Below are 24,380 nucleotides of genomic sequence, written 5' to 3' on the forward strand. Positions count from 1 at the left end.
GTTTTTGTTTTATCTTTAGGATGTTGATTTTAAGAAATTCACTTCATAACTTTATCTCAGTGCTGTTCAGGAGGCCAAATATTGCTGCCCTCAAGCTACTGGAACCGCACCAGATGTACTATGAGTAGGGAGACATAGTTTGAACAGCCAATCACTGTAGATTAGGTAAACTATGCCAATAAAACACTCCCCATTAACAAAGTCCCTGTCTCCTGGATGGATTCTCACAATCTTTCTGTAATGCCCTTGCGATCCTTCTCTCGCCCTTTATGACTAGGTTCTGTAATTCCTTTGAGGCACCCCCTCAGTCACACCAGCATTGATCGAATCTCTCCTCACTTTAGTTGTAGAACCAGGTAAGGGCACACACTCTTGTGGCTCTAGTCAGCCAATTGCCCTTTTGAAGAGTGTTATCAAGATCTTTACCAATATCCTGACCACAAAACTGTAAAACGTGTGGCCAACATTGTTGTCCCTCTACTAGTCTAGGTTTATTAGGGACAGACATACAAGAGATAATATCAGGCTAGCCCATTATATAGTTGATAGAGTGACAGCCAGTAGTACCCCGGTCTTCACTCTCACGCTAGACGCAGAGAAGGTATTAGTCTGAGTTGATTGGACATTTCTTAGGAAAACACTGGAAGGAGTGTTTAAACTTGTATTTATTGTGCAAGTGGCTTTTCAGGTGTAGTGTTGTTTTGATATGGTATTCTTCTTCTCAGAAGTTTACATTTTCTTTTTCTCTCTTTGATTTAACTTCCATAAGCCTTTCCTGCATTTTACGTCCTTGCTGATGGATATGGAATTCATTTGTATTAGACTACTGAGACAATGATTTGTTCTCAGTCAATCTCTGTATGTCATTCTAGGTGGAATCTACCAGTTGCTTCCAGCTTATTTTTAGGTGGTGTTTGGGTATCCGATCCCACAGTGGTGTACATGCTTATTTACTGTATCCCCCAATCAGAAGTATCACCATAGCTTTATTTTCCTTTTCCTCCCCGATACCTTTGGAGAACACTTGTTCTTGAATGTATGACGTAAATCCATTGTTTAAAGCCTACCGTTATGTCTGGCTTATTATCATTGCAGTTTTGTTTCTAGTAAATAATTTCAGCGTTGTCTTCTGCCTTTGCCATGCATGCCAGTTTGATTGTAGATAGTATCAAGAGAATTATTGTTCTTTTTAATGCTTATCTACTGTTACATTCAGCACCGTTGGCTGCCTTATCTTAATTTCCTGGTTTAGTTGCTAATAGTATTATGACTAGTTATTCCGGTTTCATGGCCAGCTATAATTTTTCTTTCTGATTCATAGCATTTCCCCAATCAGAAGTTTAGTTATGGAATATGTCAGGTGTTTCCGTGTGTCCCTTCTCTACTTGTCAAGGATAATAATGAATTGTATTGGTCCTTTAGGTTAGCTCTATGTATTTCTTTAATGATCATGTTAACTACAACTGTGGTTTCGCTTGCTCATGCACGTTCATGTATTTACAAATCAAAGCATAGCATGAGAGATTAATATGTGTAAGATCCTACATCAATTATATCAATACAGTGTTATTCCTAACAACTCTTGTTGTGTTGCTTCCTAATTTGTAGAACTTAGCAGTTCCCTTTTCGCCTTTGTCTACAAATCAACATCACCCATCCTTCCTTCAAGCCCTTTCAGATTTTACAAATAATAAAAATACTTCCACAGTCCTCATATTAAAAAAAAAATATGCACTAATGAGCTATTACTTTAGCAAATACCTTTTTACCATGAGTATATGTAAGGTGAACCCCACTTTGAAGTGATGTTCCTGCCTGAAATCAATAGGTGTAGCCACACAAGGAATTTACATTGCCTGTTCCTCCTTACCTGTAGATTCCAGTAAGTTGTTACCTGGGATCTAGAGACCCTTCCCTATTCTCTCTGTGATAAATCCAGCACCTGGTAGGACTGCAATCGAATGTTCAAGAAAGACCTGAGTTTAAGTTCTTTATGCGTGTGCACTTAAACTTCTTTGAATGTGGTTAATACCTACGTATTCGCTCATTTTTAAGCAAGGTTGTTTTTTCCGATTTGAGGAGCTGCTAACCTGGACCCACTATGGACCCAGTATATCAAGTAGTGTTTCTCTTCTATAGGGCTAACACAAGAGATCTGCTCATCTTCCTGGAAATGTAATTCACTTTCCATAACTACAGGATATTTCCCATCTCACTTGCAGGGTATTCTTGCATTGCATTTGAAGTGGCACTTTTTAGGTCTCGCCTAGGCAGCGCGCATGCGCTGCTCTAGGAGGGCCTTTAGCCTTCGGTCTGCTCATTTTCAAGCACACACTCGTGCTTGTGGCAGCATCCACCTTGCGGGAGCGAGCAGCGGCATGCCACAAGCACGAGTGCAGTGCTTGAAAATGAGCAGACTGCTCTCCCAAGCGCGCGCACGCTACTCGCGGGCTCACCTCCTGCTCTCCCTCTCTCACGCGTTCTCACGCCGCCTAACTCCCTCGACCTACTTCTGTTCCCTGTCTGCTCTTTTTTCATACCTGGGATCTTTCCTCATCTCTGCGCTCTTATTCTCATTTTTCGCTCTTTCATTACGTCTGCTTCTTGTTTCTCATTGTCTCCCTGCCCGTGCCTCTTCAAGCCTGCCTTTCCTCCCAACCTCTAAACTCTCCTCATCTCTATGCTGCCTCTCACTGTCCAGGATGCGCTCGGCTTCTCTTCCGCTCATCTCCGCTGCACCGCCCTCATTTCCCCCTCATATTTTCCACTCTTACACCATAGACATGAGTGATGAGCTCAGGTAAGAGAAACCAAGCATTGGCACCGAGGCGGCTTTGACCTCCAGTGAGGGATGCGAGTGACATCACAGTCCGAGGCAGCCTCAGTGAGGAAGCGCCCGGTAAGCCTGCGGCAGATTTACTGCCTGCCTCTTAGACGGCGTCTCCCATCTGCAGGCACTGCACAGTCTTGGACTGCAAGCGCAGCCTTGATGAGATGCAGTCACTAACTGCCACCAACATCAGTCTTGTGGAACAGACAGCTCCTAGTGTGTATTTTTGTGCGCTCGCTCTCTTTCTCATACACGCACTCAGCAACTCTCTTAACATTATTCCTCTCAAGGGCCGATTTCAAAAGTAACCCTACACATTCTTATGAAGTATGGGGAGAAGGCCTGAGAATCTTACAAGTCTGGGAATTTGTCCACCGTCCCTAGCTTATATTCCAAGGCTATCCACGATTCAGAATCTGTATGCTGCTTATAACCACCTGCTGTACATTCGTTTTTATTAATACCCTCCTGGGTTACAGTAAAACAGATGCACAGTGGAGTCTACCACGCATGAAGTAATGGGTAAAATGTGTCCATGTGACCCTAAAGAAAATGCAAAGCATTTACCGAGCGCTGCGTGTCACGGGCCAGACCCAGGCTACCATTTCTTTATTAGCAGCCAAAGCCAGACTTCTCTCAGATATGTTGAACAATCACTGCCTTATTTCTGAATCACTGAAGCAAAAATATGTCTCCCAGTGAAAGTGTGTGAGCACGCAAATACAGTTTCTGTTTTGGGGCTTAGGTTGTACTCCTTGTAGGGTTGGGGGTATATTTTCCAGTGAATGCTGAGGTGTTGTTTGTAGTATGTTTCTTTCTCGTCCTGCCTTTGAGGCTGCCTACAATAGCGAGGGTAAACATGGTGTCCAAAGTGTATCCCAGTTGTTCTTTCAGTCAGTCATAATAATCTTTATTCGGCTATATAAAGCCTTAAAAGCAAAGTTAAAACACACATAAAATACATCAATATGACAACAATACAGTCAGAAAACAGAAAATTAAAAATATTAAGAGTACTGATAAATGCCCTCAGGACAAGTCCCCATGGCTCTTCCTAACTGCCAGTGAACATCTTATAAAATTAACAGCATAGGGTATTTGAGCATGGCCAAGTTGTTGCAAAAAAGCAAAAGCAGGCTTACAATAGCTTATATTAGCTTAAACGAGAATGGAAAGTAAAAAAAACAAGTCAGTGGACATGTATACACTGTCCATCCTCTAACCAGAATTTCTCCTTTTTTGCTCTCTTCATCTGCTTCGTTTTTATTGCTGACCTAAGAAACAAGCATTGGCATAGCCAATAGGTCTCGCTTTTGGGACCTTATAAGTATTTAGTTATGCAGCACAATATCCTTGGTGCAACAACATCAACTGTTGCATGGCTAAACACTTATAAGGTCCCAAAGGCGAGACCTATTGGCTAGGCCAATGCTTGTTTCTTTTTCAACTTGTTTTTAGGAGTTTGCAATCAGTAAGATCGCTTTACTACTGTTTTATTGTAGCATGTGTCTGGCTATTGTTTACCTGTAGAATTTTAAATTAAGTTTAGTTCTTGTGTTGTATATTCATTATTTCATAAGGATGTCTGATTGGTCTGGGTGAAACCAAGTCTGAGATAAAGGATTGCCGGTGGTTAGTGAGTATCTTGCCTTCTGTGTTTAGCAGGAACATAGTGCACCATGACTCACATTTGTTAAAAAGTTTGCCTCCTTTAAAGATTACTGTAACAACTTCTTTTCACAGGGCCAGGTGGAGGGCACTTCTGGCTTGCCTGTCTGAACGTGACATGCTTATGCTCATAAGCTTTGTTTTTCAGCTTTTATGACAGCTCTGTTAGGACACTTAAAGGGCCTGTTATTATGTAGGGTTTTTGATGTCATGCTTGACTTCCCAAGTCACAGTGATATCTGATAACAACTTATTTGTTTCCCCAACTTAAGTTGTTCTAAGTTGTAGATCTTGGACAACCTCTCCATTAGCTCTTCATCCAGAACGGCAGTGGGGGTATACAAACGTGGGTACATTGTAGGTGGCAAAAGCATAGATAGCATTGGCAGTGTTCAATCTTTATCAAGAAGGTAGCCCACCTCTATGGTCAGAGGTGATAGCCCTCAGTTACGCTTGTCCTTCTTACTGAGCAATGTCATAACTTTCCTTGATATTTACTCCATTCATAGACCCATCACCGCATTGTTTGTTATGAAATTCTAGTCTTGCCAGTCATAAGGGCTTGTATTCCTCGACAGCAGAAAATAATAGCCAGAACCTGTTTTCTTAAAACTGATATAAAGATTTTCCCACACTATATACCTTGCAACTAACTGATTACTTATTACGGTCAAAATGTCCTAAACTCTTTTCTTTATCCATTGGTCTAGCTACCTTTCACAATATATTATTTATGTGTCTCCACAAATCTTTCCACCATGCATGACCCTCTTTCATGGCTGTTTGCAATAGGGTTGTCTGTCAAATATCCTGCTGAGTAGTAACTGTACCTAAAACCAGGACAAGTTTAGGACTCAAAAAGGACCCGAGGGCATGCTAATAAAGAGAAGTAATCCCTCTCAGCTCAGTGACAATCATCACTCCTCAAGAAAGCCCCATTCTTAACAGACTCAGGTGGTGCAGTCGTTAAGGAGAAGGTTATTATACTTCAGATCAGGGGGATGATGTACAGATAGAGAGGAAAAGGCACCGGAAAAAGCAGGCACAATCAGGGTAAAGGACAGGAACAAGACAAGGAAGGCAAGGGAACCATAATGTTTCCAAGTGGGGGAAGGAACTAATATCTGAAAAAGATACTGGGTATCTGTTTATGGTGTGCAAAATAAGATTAAGGATTTCACATGGAAAAAGAAACTTAGTGTCTGTGCATGTTATTTTATATATAGTCACATTGCAAGCTCTCTGGAAAGGAGGCTGCAAAGTTCTATATCTGGAACCTAGTACATTATAGTTACATACAGTAAATACGCCTCTTATGGGTCCAACTGGAAAAACAGGGAGATTGTTAAGAAAATAACAATATTACATTTTCATGAGTGAGGCAGTTAAGACTACATGTGAGACAAGAGAATGGGGCAGGGACTGCATCCTGGAACCCAGGAGGCAATTCCTGCACAAAAAGAACAGAGTTATGTGTGTGTGAAGATAAACTAAAAAACATACCTAAACCCAAGAAGAAAGCAAGGCAAGTGGTAGAGAGAAGATTGCTCCTAGTCGAGAATCACAGGTAAGCAGGAAGCATCAAGAGCGCAATCATGGATCTGGCAAGAACAAGGGCAAAGCTGAAGATTTGCTGGAGCAGAGAAAGAACAAAGAACCTAACAACTGTAGCACGTACGCAAGATTAAGGTAGCAAGGTAAATCTGAATAACAAATAGAACACGACAAGTGCAAGAACCCGAAGAACAGTAACAGGCAAGAAGCATGGTGTGAAAAAGAAATTGGATTATTAATTTGGGCGGGTGACTAGCCACTTCAGGGATAATCACAACCCTTGTCAAGGTGAACGTTTAAAGTCACTAAATTGACCTACACTCATCCCCCCCCCCCGCCCCGGTAGATATAGTACAGAGCTGACACAGTCTGTAAAGTATACTGTAAAGTGTTTGCAGTACCAAAAAAGCAATTAAATTGCAATAAAAATACCAAACCAAATTAGAAAAATAATGTAAAATTCCAAAAACAAAACGACAACCGACATAACAATAATCCAATAAGGGTGGAGTCTGCGTCAGCTACCTTCTGACTTTAGTCCTTTAAGTCCCAGGACTAAACTTCTAAAGCCCCCCAGGTGAGGCACTTAGAGACTCACAGGGTGTCGGGCTGAGGCCGGCCGCAGGCTCCACTCCAGGTCCAATTGACAGAGGTCTTTTAATTTTGTTTAAAGTGTTAATATGTAAAACCCCAGCGGACCTTTCTTGCAAGATTTGACATTCAACCAGAATTTGACACTGTAAAGTAAAAAATGATGCTCACAGCCAAATCCTCCATATTATGTAATTTTGAGAGGGTTCACCTCTGCACATTGAGGTCAGCGTTGATTTCCTGTAGTGCATAATCATTGCTGTCTATTTACTTGTACTGTGATTCCCAAACTTGGGCACCTTCCCATTCAGTTGCTGTTGTCTTTTAGACTATTTGCTTACTCTTGCCACATCGCTGAATCTCACAGCATCATATACTGGAGTTGCATCTTCATCAACTTTCTTTCACTTATTCTTAAATAATTCTTTCATACATGCATTGTGTAGTGCAGCAAAGGCAGGATGTACAGTTTCCATTTTTTCACAGTTGGCCCACTCTTGCCTATTTCAAGATCATGTCTCTATTTTGGTAATTCAGAAACCATGTTATCACAGCAGAAGTGGAGCCACGATTGTGGTTTCTGTTTTATGGCCTTCTGTTCTTTTTCCTTGATGAAGCAAGAGGATAGTTTCCCTCATTGGTCCTGCACTAGGCCCGTTCTTCATGTGCACTGTGATTTTATTTCTGTGCATCAGTCCTTCTGTGTCTTTCATTCTGATTTCTAGTAATTTCATTTTTAAGACGTGGATATCCATTTCTTCCTCGGAATCCTCTGCTTCTGATAAACTGTTTTCTGTCTCTATCTTACTTCGTTACCTCCTGCGTGTTGTTAGATCCATGACTTCTATCTTTACTGTTTCAAGTTTTGCCTCTAGTGGGTCCCAATGAGCCTGTAATTACTTTGACCAGATTTGCTGCTGAGCTTTCGCTCTTTCTTCCCTCGTATTCCTCTATCACTGTTGTCGTAGAGCTGTCTTTGGTGTGCTGCAAATGGCCAGTACCTTGATTAGTATTTGCTCGCTGTTAAGTTGTATTTTCCTTATTTCTCACCATAGCTGATGGGCCCTTTGATTGCATATGGTGCTTTTTGTAAGCTCAACCAATGAAGGTCTAAGCCTCGTCTTCCATGGATCTGAACAATAGGTTTGATCTGACTGGATCCAACTTCTTCAGTACCTTCTATCTTTAATGAGTCCCCTTCATGAGGACCTTTTCTCTCATATTTTGTAACCTTTCATGCATGTTAGCAGTCTGGTTTATTTGTTTGTCATTCAGGTCATAAGGTACCTTCAATGGAAAGGGGGCCTGGTGACTACCCTCTAGGATGACAGTTTTTTCTAATACACAACAACCTTTAAATGCATGTAAATGAACTCTTCATATATTTCAAAGTATTAGAAAAGCACAAACGAAACACATTTTTTATTTAATTCTGAAGTGTGTTGGAAACAACGATTTTAATAAGATCAAAACAAATGAACACACTTTACTAGGGTGTGTGCAAATGATAAATATTTGCTGAAACCCGATTTCCATACATTTCATTACATCGAAAATGAGCTGCCACACCATGCTTTGCAATATATTTGTAACAGTGTGCTCCAAAATGCACCACCAGTTGTATACCACACCTATACCACTGTCCCGCTGAATGCGTGTGGCTCATTTGCCACACTTGTTCTTTGTGTGATACTTGGATTTTTCACAGTCCCTTTAACTTCATTGATGTTAGATTGATGGCGGCATCCCACACTTTGACAATTGTTTTACACCACAGGCTCACCCACCATGCTGGTCCTATCCAGCTGCTTCAGTGCAGGTCACTTTTCTTGTCCTTGTTATCTCCCTCTTCATGCTAGGCTGCAGTGACAGCCTGTTCTCTATCTACCTCCATACTCTAAATCCTGGGGGAGGCACAATCTCCTTGGCTCTGCTGATTCGGTGTACCCGTGGCATACATGTCAATAGACCAGATTCAGGCTGAAGACTCCTGATTTTTGTAGCCAAAGATGGCTTTATTTTAGTTGTCTCTAGCCTAAAATTGCCTATTTTGCAATATAAGACAACAAGGGGAAAAACATTCCCTGTTTTTTTTCCCCTTCAAAATCTGTGGTTGGTGTGACCTGTATGAATAGCATGGCAATTTGTTTTTAGTGACTACAGGAGAGATGCTGTAATTGCATTTCAGATAGAGCACAGCAGATGAATGTGAAATTATGAAGAGAGGTGCTGCTAAGTGGTCTTTGGCCCTCATTACGAGTTATAGAATTTTACATGAATTGGTAGCTCACCATCCACACTTACAAGTGTCTTTGGGCACAGAAGAATTATATGGTTTGCAATCTTTGGTCCCCATAATTTTGGGCCCAATATATACCAGGCCTTTCTACGCTGCATTGGCAGCTGAAGCTTGTCATAACCCCCGGAACCTTATCCATCCCACCCATCACACCCACTAGCCCTCCCGCTGACACTTTCCGCCTGCTCTAAATACATGGAAAATGTCAGCGGTTTTCTTCCCTGAATGCGGAAAAATGCTCTTAAAAGAGCCCAGTATTTCGGAGTTTGTGCAGTCATTCCTCATTCTGTGGAGAAATTTTGTGATTACCGGAAATTGATACAAAGGTTGTGGCCCTGTACCTATTCACCAAATTCCGACAACCTTGTAATAAGGGCCTTTTGTTACAATGGGGAAATGGTGTGTAGGCTGATAGCATATGAGAGTTGGTTTGAGAGGTGGACTCTGCATTTGAAATGCATATGTGGCTGACCTGGGTTTTAGTTACCGTAGAGAGGTTAGATGCACATGCGTTCAAGATTGCATGAGAGGATATATGCTTATGTGGAGGTGCCTTGCTCAGGTAGTATCACAGCTAATCACTACTACAGCAAAGAAAAAGTGCTGAGTATTCAGATATGGATGGGCCCATTGATTAACAAGCGTTGGCAAAGTCAGTAGGTCTCACTGTTGCAAGAGATATTGACTTTGGTTATGTGTTTTATCCATGTTGTACACCAGTGTGGCTGCTATTCAGCATGTCAAAAAGTTAGTGGCATTGAGTGGAGAGAAGTTGGATTGATTGCAGGGGAGTTTGGAGTGGAGTGGATTAAATTGGACTGGGTAGAGTGGAGTGACGTACATTGAAGGGGAGTCGGGTAGAGTGGATAGGGTTGGATTGAGGTACAGTGGAGTGGGGTGGATTGGGTTGTATTGGAGTTGGGAAGATTGAAGTGGAATAGACTGGGGTAGATTGGAGCATAGTTGGGTAGATTTGAGTGGAGTGCAGTAACATTGGGGTGAAGTGGGGTAGATTGGAGTGGGGTTGATTGGGTTATATTGAGTGGAGTGGGGAAGATTGGAGTAAAGTAGACTGGAGACGAGAGGGGTAGAATGGAGTGAAGTAGAGTAGATTGTGGTACAGTGGAGTGAGATAGACTTGAGTGGGGTAGATTAGAGTGGTATAGATTGTATTGTAGACAAGTGGTTTCGGATAGATTGGAGTGGAGCAGGGTAAATTGGTTTAGAGAGGGGTCGATTGAAGTGGGGTAGATTGGAGTGAAGTGGGGTAGATTGGGCTAGGGTAGATTGGAGTGCGTAGATCGGAGTGGGGTACATTGGGTGGAGTGGGATAGATTGGAGTAGAGTAGATTAGGGTACACAGTACCGAAATGTAGTGGAGTAGATTGGGGTACATTTGGAGTAGAGTGGGATAGATTGGATTGGAGTGGGATAGATTGGAGTGGGTTGGATTGGAGTGGGTTGGATTGGAGTGGGTTGGATTGGAGTGGGTTGGATTGGAGTGGGTTGGATTGGAGTGGGTTGGATTGGAGTGGGTTGGATTGGAGTGGGTTGGATTGGAGTGGGTTGGATTGGAGTGGGTTGGATTGGAGTGGGTTGGATTGGAGTGGGTTGGATTGGAGTGGATTGGAGTGGGTTAGAGTGGAGTGGGTTAGAGTGGAGTGGGTTGGATTGGAGTGGGTTAGAGTGGAGTGGGTTGGATTGGAGTGGGTTGGAGTGGGTTGGATTGGAGTGGGTTGGATTGGAGTGGGTTGGATTGGAGTGGGTTGGATTGGAGTGGGTTGGATTGGAGTGGGTTGGATTGGAGTGGGTTGGATTGGGTTGGATTGGAGTGGGTTGGATTGGAGTGGGTTGGATTGGAGTGGAGTGGGTTGGATTGGATTGGAGTGGGTTGGATTGGAGTGGGTTGGATTGGAGTGGGTTGGATTGGAGTGGGTTGGATTGGAGTGGGTTGGATTGGAGTGGGTTGGATTGGAGTGGGTTAGAGTGGAGTGGGTTGGATTGGAGTGGGTTGGATTGGAGTGGGTTGGATTGGAGTGGGTTGGATTGGAGTGGGTTGGATTGGAGTGGGTTGGATTGGAGTGGGTTGGATTGGAGTGGGTTGGATTGGAGTGGGTTAGAGTGGAGTGGGTTAGAGTGGAGTGGGTTAGAGTGGAGTGGGTTAGAGTGGAGTGCGATAGAGTGGAATATAATGGGGTAAGTGGTGTGGAATGAGTGGCGTAGATTGGTGTAGCATGAAGTCAAGTGGCGTGTTGCAGAGTATCTTAGAATGGAGGGGCATAGGGTGGCGTGTCATAGAATGGAGTGGTGTGGCATAGAGTAAAAGGGCATAGAGTGGAGTGGTGTAGTATGCATGTGTAGTAGCACACTGCCATTAATGACAACACATTTGTAATTGAAAATTACATTACATTTGTACCTAAATACGGTTCTACTGTACACAAACGATAATGTGTGGAAATGACATCACCTAGTGAATTGATGCGTTTTGATCGTCTTTAAATATTTGTTTCTACCACACTTCAGTATTACAAAAAAGTGCTTCATTTGTGCTAATTCTGATCTACTCTGAAACATCAGTACAGTTCATTTTCAATGTTGGGTGCTAGAAAAAAGATCCTACGCCCTCTCCTTTTACATGGGTACTCAGCAGGATTGTCACATAAATTCTCTCACTTTGAAGTAATAGAAAGAAAAATAAACACCAGACTCCCTGGATGAGAGTGCCTGACATTTAACCTTGGTCTTTGAATGCAAAGCAAATGTGACAAGATAAGAATACAATTTAAAGGCCTGTTTACAGAGAACAAGTTCGTGGAAAAATACAGTAAACAACATTTGGACCACTGGAAGGACGAGCTCAAGTTGGATAGCCCAAACCAAATAGAGTCTGCAAAAAGAAACCCAGAAAATGTGTTCCAAACCACAAAGCCAATGGTAAGCAACGAGTGGAATGCTTTCCCAAGGAAGCTTTCTGAATGTCCCCAACATGTCTTTAACATACTAGACAGCAGTGCTGCTGTCTGATAGGCTTTGACCTAAACAGAGATGATATTTGCTATTCCAAGGGCTTGGTACAGTGGTTGACTTAGTGTAGTCCATTCCTTTTCAAAACACAGTGCTGAAGACAGGGCTGATGTAGGTACAGCTAGAAACAAGGACATAGCCAATTACAAGTGGTACTGGGTAATATGAGGTGTGAAGGGAGGCTGTTTAATGGATGCGCTGATGTGCAGGGACAGATAACTAAGCGCCAGGGAGAGAGGCACGTAACATTTCACAATTCTTTATACAAACAGTACCAGATGCTCCAAGGTGCAGAAAACAGAACAGGAAAATGTCATTTCACAAAATAGCATTTGAGCTGGATGTGGGAGCAGAGTGAAACATGTAATGGGGAATCTAGTTGCAGGTGCCATGGCAGACGATATACAAACATTAGTAATTACTTTAAGTGGGAACTTGTATTTGGGGGATACAGCCCTTGCATATACAAATTGGATGTAAGTGTATTTTGCCAATTGCACATTAAATCATAGAAGTGTCTTAGCAATATATATAAAAATGATTATTGTTAGCGACTCATTGACCCTCATGTTATCAATCTCGGAGGATGGAAAGCTGAAGGAACCCAGTAGATCAGAATTTGAGACCATGGGGTCAAACAAAGATCCCTGCAGCGGATAGATTAGTCCAGGGTGACCCAAAGTCTGTCCTGGAAGGCCGGATCCATGCCAGATTTTAAGATAACTACATTTATCTAAATAGGGATATGCTAAAAATATGGCATGGATCCGGCCCTCCACGACCTTCTTTGGAGAACCCTGGTTTAGTCCACGGAGCCATCAGTCCAGACAGATGATTTTTTTGTGTTAATTCTCCTCTATAATATAAATTAATACTATAAACGTTATATTACTAATGCCATATTAACGCCATATATTCTGCTCTTAGAATAGTGTCTCGAGCCCATAAGACGTAAATTTAAATTAAACAAGGTAAAGCTTTATCATTTAATCTATTTTGTATTTTCTATATTTACAATCCAGTAATATTCTTAATCAACCTTTGCAAGATATGGTTATGGTTTACTATACTTATAGTAAGGCAGCGTTTGTTTTGTCTCGTTCCTGTTCTTAGATACAAGTTGTTAGACTTGGGGTGTTTCCCCAGAGCTTTTGCTTTCTGACCTCCCGGGTTTGACTGGCGTAGTGTGTCTGTGCACTTTTCTCATTGCTGATCAGTGGTAAAGTGCAACTGCTCCTGTGGTAAATTGTGTTATGGATTGGTGTTTTCACGATTGGATATTTGATTTACTTGTTAGTCCTTCGTAAAGTGCACTGAGTGTGCTAGGGCCTGTGAATCAAATGCTACTAGTGGGCCTGCAGCACTGATTGTGCCACCCACGTGAGTAGCCCTGAAAATGTAACTCAGACCCGCCATTGTGGAGTCTGCGCGCAGTTTGTAACTACCATGTCGACTTGGCCAGTGCACCCACTTGCCAGTCCCTCACCTTCCCTTTTCTTCCATGTCAGCCACCCCTAAGGTAGGCCCAAGGTACCCCTGTGGGCTGGGTGCAGTAGGGTGAAAGGTAGGACATGCCCTGGTGTGTGTGGCAAGTCCTGATAGCGAATTACGGCCAATTTCGTTTTTCGCCATTGCAAGGTTACGTGTTCCCCATAGGACCGAATGGGGAGTTTGTTTATAACATCTTATAAATATAACTGGCCCGGGGAATTAGGTAGGAAAAAAAAGTTTAGTATGCCAGAGCTCAGAATCTAGAGATGCATCTTTTCGTGAAGGTGATTTTTACATTCTGTGTTTGAAAATACCACTTTTAGAAAGTTGGTATTTTCTTGCTCAGTCATCCCGTGTGCCTCTGCTTGGAATGTGGATTGCCTGTCTGGGTTTTGGATGACAGAAGGCTGGGGAGCAGGAGTGGCTCCAGATAGTCTAGGTGGATCAGGAAAGGGCTGAATAGACCTGGGCCGCAATTGGGGAAGGGGGAGGAGCTTTCCTTGCACCTCAAAGGGCATGGTCTGCCTCTGACCATGCCGTCTCCACCTCCGGCCAGGAAGTCACACCAGAGAAGGCAGAACTGGTTCTGGCGGGGCACAGACACTCTCTGCCTAAGAGATCAACGGATTTTGGGATATAAATATTGGGGCCCAGTCCCCTGAACTTTAAAACTCTTTTGGACCAAGACGACTGCCAATAAGAAGAGTAGTGAGGAGGAACTACCACTTTGCTGTGTGCTTTGCTGTGTTGGCCTGCAGTGGCTGCTTCTGTCTGGGGCAGTGAAAGGACTGGACTGAACTTTCTGCAATCTACTTTGTGAGTTTCTCCAAGGGCTTGAGGTAGAGCTTGCCCCCTGTTCAAGAAGTCTCAGGAACAGCAAATACTTCAAGCTCTTCTGCCCTCAGCACTGGGGACTGTGTGTTTTGTGCTGCAACAGAAGAAAAGCAACCCAATGACGTCCACGACGCCGCTGCCGACTCTGTGTAATGAGGGCACCGCCGCAATGCCGCACCCCGACCCTGGTCTCACCGACAACGCCTGGTGATGACGCCACCGAGCCGCTGCTCGCACCGCGACCTGTGGGCACCGCACTGCCTCGCTTCACGACGACGCCTTGGTATCCCAGACGACGTCGCTCCATGCCGAAATCTACACCGCTGCTTGCACCGTGGTTTGAGGGCACCGCTCGTAAAGTTACATGACGCAACACCCTCATCCCGCACCACTGCCTTGGCCTACCAACGCCGGCACCATTGACTCCAGTTCGTCAGCCGACGACAGTGCTTCAGAAATGACGACGCCGCTGCTTGCACCACGACCTGCCAGCACCGCGACGAGCACCGCATTCACTTCGCACTGCGACCCTGGTCTCACCGACAATGCCATCTGACGCCGCCACCGAGCCGCTGCTCACACCGCGACCTGAGCGCACCGCACGACGCACCGCTGCACTTTGCACCGCAGCACCCGACGCCTGCTGACGCCAGCGCTCATAATTTCAACAGAGAGGAGATCGATCTATAACACGTGTGACTTCGAGGGCACTGACGACTCCTGCACCGACCTCCGGAACCGACGCCTGTGGAGGCCGTGCTTTCGGAAGCTCAACAAGAGGTCGCCGACACCCTGCATTTCCAAAAGGTACTGTTTGCGGGTCTTCCCGACACTGTAGCTGGCCCGCGACGCCACGGTCAGCCAGAACTGTTTGGATTTGTTTGCTCACAACGCCGTGATAGCCCCAGACGGAGCTATCGACATTAAGGAACTATTTTTCAAGCATATTTTGATAACCGAAGATTTTTAAGTACTGTATTGTGGATTTTTATCGTTTTTGGCCTTGTCTTAAGTAAACTGGTGTGGTTTCCTTTTGTAGTGCTTACACTGTGTTACTGGGGGTTATGTGCAAATGTTTTACACACTGCCTCTAAGGTAAGCTTGACTGCTGGTGCCAAGCTACCAAGGGGGTGAGCAGGGGTTATTTTAGGAGTGTAACTCCCTTATCCTGAGTAGAGTGGTGGTCTCTGCCCGACTTTGGCACATTCCCTAGCCAACCAAAAATCCAATTTCTAACACAAATTTATCGAAATTGTGCATATAAACACTCAACTATTTTCACGTTAGTGAAAGTTATTGTACTTTAAAGATATAAATTAAAAATGAAATCAGTGGGTGAAAGTCTTAATCGGATCCAGAGAGCTTTCAGTTATAGAATTACCTGATTGTCAGAAGTCTACGGTTGCCATTTTGTCAAGGTGCTGTAGCTCGATGTTCTTTCTCTCATGCTTCGCCAGGCTACAGTGTGCAGAGCAATATGTTAGCCCAAGCCTGTTCTTCAATATTGTGGTTGTTGGAGCAGCACAATTTGATGTCTTCATGGTAGTCTCTAAAGCTTGATAAAAAACGTCGTGCTTCATGGAAGTTGCTCCCAAGCTGTTTTTAGTGTTGATTTTTTGATGTAACACATCTTCTAAAAAGTGAATTGGATATTTAGCATTGCAGTTGTGTATCAGCAGCAGTATTAACTAACCTTTCTCCAGTATTGGGGTGTCTTTCATAGATTCACATGCTTGAATATTCCCCGTCGTCGGAGTGGGAGTCCCACGGTAAATAATATAGCAATATATACAGCCATAATATATATATATATACATAAGTAATCATATAAAACAGAGATATAAGTAAGTAATAACATCAAGAATGTCCCTATAAGAAATTTCCATAGAGATACATGGAAAGAGAAAAAAAGACATTCGTAGTCTATCTCTGTCATTATGTTAGTCCGAACTCCGGCCAATCAGGCGCCAGCTTCTCTCTAGAACCTTCTCCTCAGAGCTCCTCACCTCAGATTTTCTACCGCACGTCGTGTGAAAGGGAGTCTCCCTGAGCTCTGCTCAGTTTTTTCTCTTCAGGATGACTTCAAGTAAGAAGTCTTTGTTTAGACTTTGTTCTTTTGTGGAAAGCTACGTTATTCTCAGAAGATCCACACAGTAAGTGTATTTACTGTCTTTACCCTACCATGAAGTGGGTGAATATAAATTCTGTAGAATTTTTTCTACAAAAACTCTGAAAGACAGGGAAGGCCGTCTCTTGTTGTGGCTCCAGAGACTTAAGGATAAATATGAAGTAATTTTCTGAGGTAGAAAACTTTACTTCTGGCCGTTCCCACACAGCCTCAAAACGCAGTAGTGTACAGGAGTTACCTACTCCTTCCTTAAAAGAAGAAAATGTCTCTGACTATGACATCTGCCACTTCTTCTTCTTTGAATACTGCTGTGTCGCCCACGAGACATAGTTCTCAGGCTAGTGAGGTTTTCAACTTTCCAGTTTTTTCAAAGATGGCTTCATCGTCTACGATGGCTCCGTCTACGATGGCTCCGTCTACGAGGGCTCCGTCTACGAGGGCTCCGTCTACGAGGGCTCCGTCTACGAGGGCTCCGTCTACGAGGGCTCCGTCGACGGGGGCTCCGTCGACGATGGCTCCGTCTACGAGGGCTCCGTCGACGGGGGCTCCGTCGACGATGGCTCCGTCGACGGGGGCTCCGTCGACGATGGCTCCGTCGACGATGGCTCCGTCGACGGTGGTTCCGTCGACGGTGGTTCCGTCTACGGTGATTCCGTCGACGATGGCTCCGTCGACGATGGCTCCGTCGACGATGGCTCCGTCGACGATGATTCCGTCGACGGTGGCTCCGTCTACGATGATTCCGTCTACGGTGATTCCGTCTACGGTGATTCCGTCTACGGTGATTCCGTCTACGGTGATTCCGTCTACGGTGATTCCGTCTACGGTGGTTCCGTCTACGGTGATTCCGTCTACGGTGGTTCCGTCTACGGTGGTTCCGTCTACGGTGGTTCCGTCTACGGTGGTTTCGTCTACGGTGATTCCGTCGACGATGGTTCCGTCGACTATGGTTCCATCGGCAATGAATCTTTCGATGGTGGTTTCCGTCGACGATGGTTCCGTAGACGATTCCGTCTACAAAGATCTCTTCAATAGCCTTCTATGCCTCAGAGCCCGTTGACTGCAGTCTCATCGGTAAAAATAAGGGTTTAAAAAAGACGACTTCTGCACAGAGGTCATTAAAAATCCAAATCTCTTCGACATATACAGCGACTACTTCGTCCTTTGCTGCTGTTCCTTTATTACCATTACCACCGAGTACTTGACAAGAAAGGTCGGGTGAAGTTATATCGGTGGAGGATTCCCGCCTTCCTTAACCATTGTTTTACCACTGACTCAGATCAAGATTCAGAAGAAGGTTTAGCTGAATCGGTTGTGACAACTATAATCGGCGGTTTTTCCTTTATCACCACAAGTGTCTGTGGTTCCGCTTACTCCAGTGGTGCCAACAACTATATCGGAACCGGTACCGGCTCCAATACTTTCTGTGGTAATACCTACAGTACCGCTGAGACATTCTTCAACTCGGACAGTACCTCCTCATGATACTGAAGAAGAAGAAGAAATTCCTCAGGACAGGGAGGATGGTGAGATTCTCGATGATGGTGGCGATGCTGATGATGATGATGATGGTATGGCGGAGTGGGATAACTATCATGCCCAAACACCATCTCCCTCTCCGGTGCTACCTGGTGACTCACCACCTGTTGATATGCAAGTTCCACCAGTTAAGGGATAGGACAGCACTAACGTTCAAATTAACGAAGGATTATTTCCTGTACGATTTCAAAGATCAGCCTGTTAAACAAACACATACAATCCCTATAATCGAATTTATTGGGGAGGAAGGCAAAAAGATTATGGAGGCCTCATAGTCTTCCAGCACGGGTGCCTTGATTGGAGAAAAAGGTACAAATCACCATTAGGAGCACCAGCGTGCCTCACTGGTCAAGCGAAGCCAGATTCTGTAGTCACACAGGCAGAGCAACGCCGGGCTAGAAACCCTGCATCTACGATCACTGCACCACCTGATCGTGGTCGACGTCGTTTGGATGCCATAGGGTGAAAATTCTCTTCGATGGCTTCCACCATGGTGAGAGCGGCTAATGCTTTGGCCATCCTGGGTCGTTAGGACCGTCAAGTATGGGCGGATATGTCAACACTAGTTGAGCAACTGCCGGAACCGTCAAAGACCATGGCATATGACGAAGAAGAGGTTTTATTCGGAGATCAGGTGGATGAAGCTCTCCAATCGATAAAGAAAGATACAGATACTGCTCGCTCTCTGGGCACATTGCAATTTTGATAACAACCCTTTCGGGGTGCACGCGGACGCGGCACCTCTATTTTCGAAGAGGAATCAATCAATATCGACCTTATAACCAGGGTTCAAACCGATATTCCTCTAACCAACAGCAAACTTCTCGACAGCAGTCTTCCAAGACTTACAGAGGAAAATCCTCTTACAAGGGTTACACTCCTAAGAGACATGACTTCCATCAGTCCCAGAAAATTGGAGATCGAATCTATCGGTACTATTTTCAATGGTCCTCCATACAAGGAACCGTTGGGTTTTGGAAATTATAGCAAGAGGTCACACTTTGGAGTTCATCGAATTCCCTCCACCCACACCACCTACCGGACTGCCACCGGCTCATAGCAAAGAACTGTTACAAGTTCAATTTCTATAACACAAGGGAGCCATAGGAGTAGTACCAAGATTTCAAAAGAGGGAAAGGATTTATTCCCGATTCTTCCTTATCACCAAAAGGAAGGGGGAATGGAAGCCCATTCTAGATCTGAGGGCTCTCAGCAGGTATCTAAAGAAACATTCTTTTCGTAGGCGAACGCATGTAGAGATCTTGCGATTATTTTCACAAGGAGATTTCATGGAAACAATCAACCTCCAAGATGCATATTTACATATCTCCATACTACGACAACATCGGAAATTTCTTCGTTTTCGAGTGGGTCGAGGGGATTTTCCAGTTCAAAGTTTACCATTCGGACTGCGCTCGGCCCCTCGAGGGTTTACAAGGGTGCTAGCCCCTGTGGTAGCGTCCTACGTTCCAGGGTGTTCAGATCTTTCCATTTCTGGACGACTATCTCCTAAAATCACAATCGAAAGTTCAACTTCTACAACACACACATCTTTGACAGGAGGTGGTTTCGCGCCTTAGGGCTCTCCATAAATACCACAAAGTCCCATCTACTGCCTTCTCATCGCACAGATTTTCTGGGAGCAACTTTAGACACAGTGTCAGCAAGGGCACTTCTCTCCCAAGACCGTCTTCAAAAAATTCTCCGACTGGTAACCCTTGTCAGATCAAAAAGACCCGTTTCTGTAAGAATATTGAAGTCCTTTCTGAAAATGGCGTCATCATGCATTGCATTGATCCCTCATTGCAGATTACAGACACGCCCCATCCAAGGAGTACTGGATGTCCAAGAACGCCAGGTTACAGGTTCTTTGAACGATGTTGTAAACGTCACAGATCGGATGAAGTTGGCGCAAAGGTGGTGGACGCAACTGTTAAATCTAACGGAAGGCATTTCTCTTCTGACAATGGTACCAGACATGACAATAACAGACGCCTCTCTGGAAGGATGGGGTGCTCATTTGGAGGTTTTTATCAATAAAAGGAAAATGGTCAATATGTCAAAAAAAAAAAAAAAACAAAAAAAAAAAAAACCTGGCACTTCTACAGGTTGGACTGTCTCGACTAGCTCAGTCGATTTGGGATTGGTCTATCAACCATCGCATCACGATATGCAGCAGTTAATCGACCGGGGGTATCCAATATCCTGGCGGATTCCCTGAGCGGGTCCTCCTCATCGACCCATGAATGGGAGTTGCATCAACCAACTCTAGAGAGGATATTTCAACGATGGGGTCGCCCACAGCTGGATCTCTTTGCCACACTAGAGAACCGGAAATGCCGTGATTACGCAAGCTGGCTTCCCCACAAAAGATCTCTGGGCAATGCCTTTTGATGGACTGGTACGATCTGTTTGACTACGTTTTTTCTTTCCCCAATCCCACTCGTACCTCGAGTTTCTGTGGTAGATGCGGAGGCAACCTTGCCATCTACTTCTATAGCCCCCCGTTGGCCTCGGCAGGCATGGTTCTCAGAACTACTCCTATTGTCTCAATCCGAACCAATCATTCTACAGCCTCGTGCAGATCTACTCACGATGGACAAGGGGAAAATTGGTCATCCGAATCCCTCCTCACTGAGCTTATCAGCTTGGAACCTGAGCACTGTGAATTTGCCCATTTGGATACTCCACAGGACTGTAGAGACATTTTAGCTCAGGCGAGGGCTCCTTCTACGGTGAAAACGTACAAATTAAAGTGGAAAAGTGTTCCCCACTGGTGTGCATCTAATGGGGTGCACCCGTTTTCACTCCACACCAGAACAATTTTTACCGTTCTTCTTGCATTTAGCTAACTCCGGGTTTCTCTCATGCAACCTTTAGGGGTTTTTTCTGGCGGCAATTTTCCGTTTCCGTCAGGATGGTTCAACTTCCCTTTTGTTTCTTCAAGGATTATCCATCAATTCGTCTAGGGGTTATTTTGTAAATCTCCTCCATTGTGGCATCTGAACATCGTATTGGCTCAACTAATGAGACCACCGTACGAACCGATTCACAAGGTCGAGTTGTAGTATCTAACATGGAAGGTGGCTTTTCTTCAGGCGCTAACGTCTTCACGTCGCGTCCGTGACATTCATGCATTTACAATAAATCCACCTTTTTCCTACAGTTCAAACCAGATTCTGTAGTAGTGCGTACAGATCCAAATTTCTTGCTGAAGGTGCCTTCAGACGTTCATATTAACGAACCAGTGATTTTAAGAACTTTCTTTGCTATCCGCAAACTCCTACGGAGCAGAGATTACATTCCCTGGATGTGAAACTAGGTTTAACATTCTACATCAGCAGAACGGCTGCTTTACGAAGGATTGATCAACTATTCATAGTTTATGGACGCTTTCACAAAGGTCGTCCAGTGACGAAACCAACTATTGCACGTTAAGTTTCAGCTGCCATCGTCTTCTGCCATCAAAAGGCAAACAAGCCATTGCAGTCACCAGTGAGGGCTCACTCCACCAGAGCAATGTCTTCCTCAACTGCTTTATTTGCTGGAGTGCCTTTGCATCAGAGCTGCAGAGCAGCTACGTGGTCGAGCAGACACACGTTTACAAGACACTATTGCTTGACAACTTTAAACGAGGAGGATGCTGCAGTTGGGCAGGCAGTGCTTCGCAATCTTTTTTAAATAAGATGAGCCTCTTCCTTCCCTCCTCCATATTGTTTCCATTTATAATTGACATAATGATGCATTTATACTGTTACAGTTATTCAGTACTGTCATATGCATAAGAAGATTGATTGTCATTACAATTTCGAAGCTGTGTGATCATGGAAACAATGATATTGTTACTGCTAGCTATTCTATATTCAAGCATGTGAATCTATGAAAGACACCCCAATACTGGAGAAGAACAATTGTTACTTACCTGTAAACAGGTGGTTCTCCAGTATTGGTGTCTTTCATAGATTCACATGCGACCCTCCCTCCTCCCTTCAGAGGCTCTCTTCTCCTCATACACTCTGAGTCACTATGGTGCTACGAAAATCTGAGGTGAGGAGCTCTGAGGAGAAGGTTCTAGAGAGAAGCTGGCGCCTGATTGGCCGGAGTTCGGACTAACATAATGACAGAGATAGACTACGAATGTCTTTTTTTCTCTTTCCATGTATCTCTATGGAAATTTCTTATAGGGACATTCTTGATGTTATTACTTACTTATATCTCTGTTTTATATGATTACTTATGTATATATATATATATTATGGCTGTATATATTGCTATATTATTTACCGTGGGACTCCCACTCCGACGACGGGGAATATTCAAGCATGTGAATCTATGAAAGACACCAATACTGGAGAACCACCTGTTTACAGGTAAGTAACAATTGTTCATCTGCAATTTGTAACCTTTGTATTGACTAATATGTTTTTATTTCAATCCAAAATGTTTATGCAGAATTATACAACCATGGAGGACGAAAAAGGCAGTACAACTAACGTAACCACTGCCTCCTCCAGTACTACAACCACTTCTCCTAGGACTCACCCACACCCTATCTCTGTCTACAGTGGTGGTGAGCGCCACACCGTTCAGGTAAGCATGAAAATTTACTAGAAAATGTACAGTTTTGAGTTCTTGTGGCCATCATATTCATTGTATGTGGTGTATGAAAGTGACTTCCTCTCAGTCACTACTATGTCATGTGAAGACTGTCAGTGCTATGCTTCTGAGTACTCTGTTTTTCTTTTACGGATTCCACCTTTAGATTTCTCCCTTTCATTGAAATCCTAAGGATCGTTGTTGAATACTGCCTGATGAACCTGCCAGAAAAGAGTCAATTGTTTTTAACCATAATACCGTGTGGGAGAACCATTGTGAAACCAGATATTATACCTCAATTTCTATGTAGGGGAACTGGCCCTTCAAGAGTCACTCCTGTTAGCCAGAGACCTATTTCTTTCCTGGAGCATGATCTTCCAGTCAACAAAGTGCTCTAACTCTTTCAATTTATTTTACTATATTGTTCCGCATACACGGGCCTGATTTAGAGGTTGACAGTCTCAGTAAAGACAGTCAGAGTGACGGAGGACTTTACATCCGCTACCTGCCTTTACTCCGCCTGACATATTTAGAGTTAACTGCTGGCCCTGCAGTGAACTCTGTGGGCGTGTAAGAAGCGCGATCAAGGAGGTTCATACAAAGCCATTTAAAAGTTTGATTTGCATCTGTGATTAGTGACAGCTGCTTACACCAACTTTAACTTTTCCACACAAAAAAACCCCAAAGAGGGAGTTTGGGTTTGGAAAAGTAAAAACTAATGGCCGGCATCATGGTAGCGTTTACTCTCCCTCTCTGCCAGGATATTGCTAGCAGCAACAGACAGTAAAAACCTTACTGCCAGGATGTTCCTGGTGGTGACAGACTGTTTAAAAAAAAAAAGTTATCCGACCGCCCACTTTAAGTAGGGCAGATTGTTAGATCGCTTACCTCCGACAGTCTGTATTCCCTCAAGCTTTCAGAGGAAGATTTATGCCAACTCACAATTGGGCGTGCAGACCGAGACGATGGCGGCAGGGTACTCTGTTGCCATTCCGAGCCTTCTAGTTGTGCCTACTCTGTAGCTATTGTTAATGAGCCTTTTTAGCTGCAGTCTCCCATTTTATAGCATCTCATTGCTTTCAGTAGTCCAGGATTGACTTAACAAACGCATCTAAGTTTCCAAGGTAGACCTAAGTCCGAATCAGTTAGTGAAATGAATAATGATGACTTCTCCATTATGTAGACAATCTAACCCACTCGCTCTAAAATGTGTATGTAGTTCATCTTCTTTATCTTTTGCAGTACCTTATTATGTTTAACAATTCATATAATTCCCTTACATTGTCCCTGTACTGTCCAGTTCACGTTGCTTTAATCAGTTTCTATTTTCGGATTCCAGGTCATTAGTCTAAAACAATACAGTGGAAAGGAGGCGGATGTTGAGTGTCTTCACATTTCAGCTGGCACCTCATACATTTTTAGACTGAAGCTTCTTCTTGCAAGATTGTCGTTTGGTTGATTTCACTTCATGACATGTTAATAGGCTAGTTCCCATCTTTAACAGCTGTGCTAATAGGGTTTTTTCAATTTACAAGCATACTGATTTTAATGCAAGCCCTGGTCCTGTAGTTAGTTTGAAAAGACTGTTAACCATCACAGAATGTATAAAGGTTATTCCTCATATGTGCTTTATAGGTATGGTGCTGTTGGTGAAAGTTGTGAGTCGGGTAAATTGCAAATAATTGTTCTTCATGAAGCCTGAGAGAGGTTCATTTCTTCACCTAAAAAAACCTGTTTCCCGAAGAGTAATTGTACGTAAACCATAAAGAAAGTAGTACATTTTAGAAAGTACTACGCAGCGTGGGCTTACATGGGAGCACTGG

The 24,380-nt window shown here is 43.8% G+C and overlaps 1 protein-coding gene across 2 annotated transcripts in view; it reads left to right on the plus strand.

Annotated features, from left to right (window-relative positions):
• PHC3 (polyhomeotic homolog 3) overlaps positions 1 to 24,380 on the plus strand; it is a 590,730-nt gene that overhangs the window by 57,934 nt on the left and 508,416 nt on the right. For both annotated transcript variants that reach the window (XM_085635115.1, XM_085635116.1), the window contains exon 2: positions 22,414 to 22,551. In XM_085635115.1, the coding sequence (XP_085491241.1) occupies positions 22,426 to 22,551 (126 nt within the window). In that variant the 5' untranslated portion in view covers positions 22,414 to 22,425. The remainder of the gene's footprint in view (positions 1 to 22,413; positions 22,552 to 24,380) is intronic.

This window comes from Triturus cristatus, chromosome 11 (assembly GCF_964204655.1).
Source record: "Triturus cristatus chromosome 11, aTriCri1.1, whole genome shotgun sequence".
Taxonomy (NCBI): domain Eukaryota; kingdom Metazoa; phylum Chordata; class Amphibia; order Caudata; family Salamandridae; genus Triturus; species Triturus cristatus.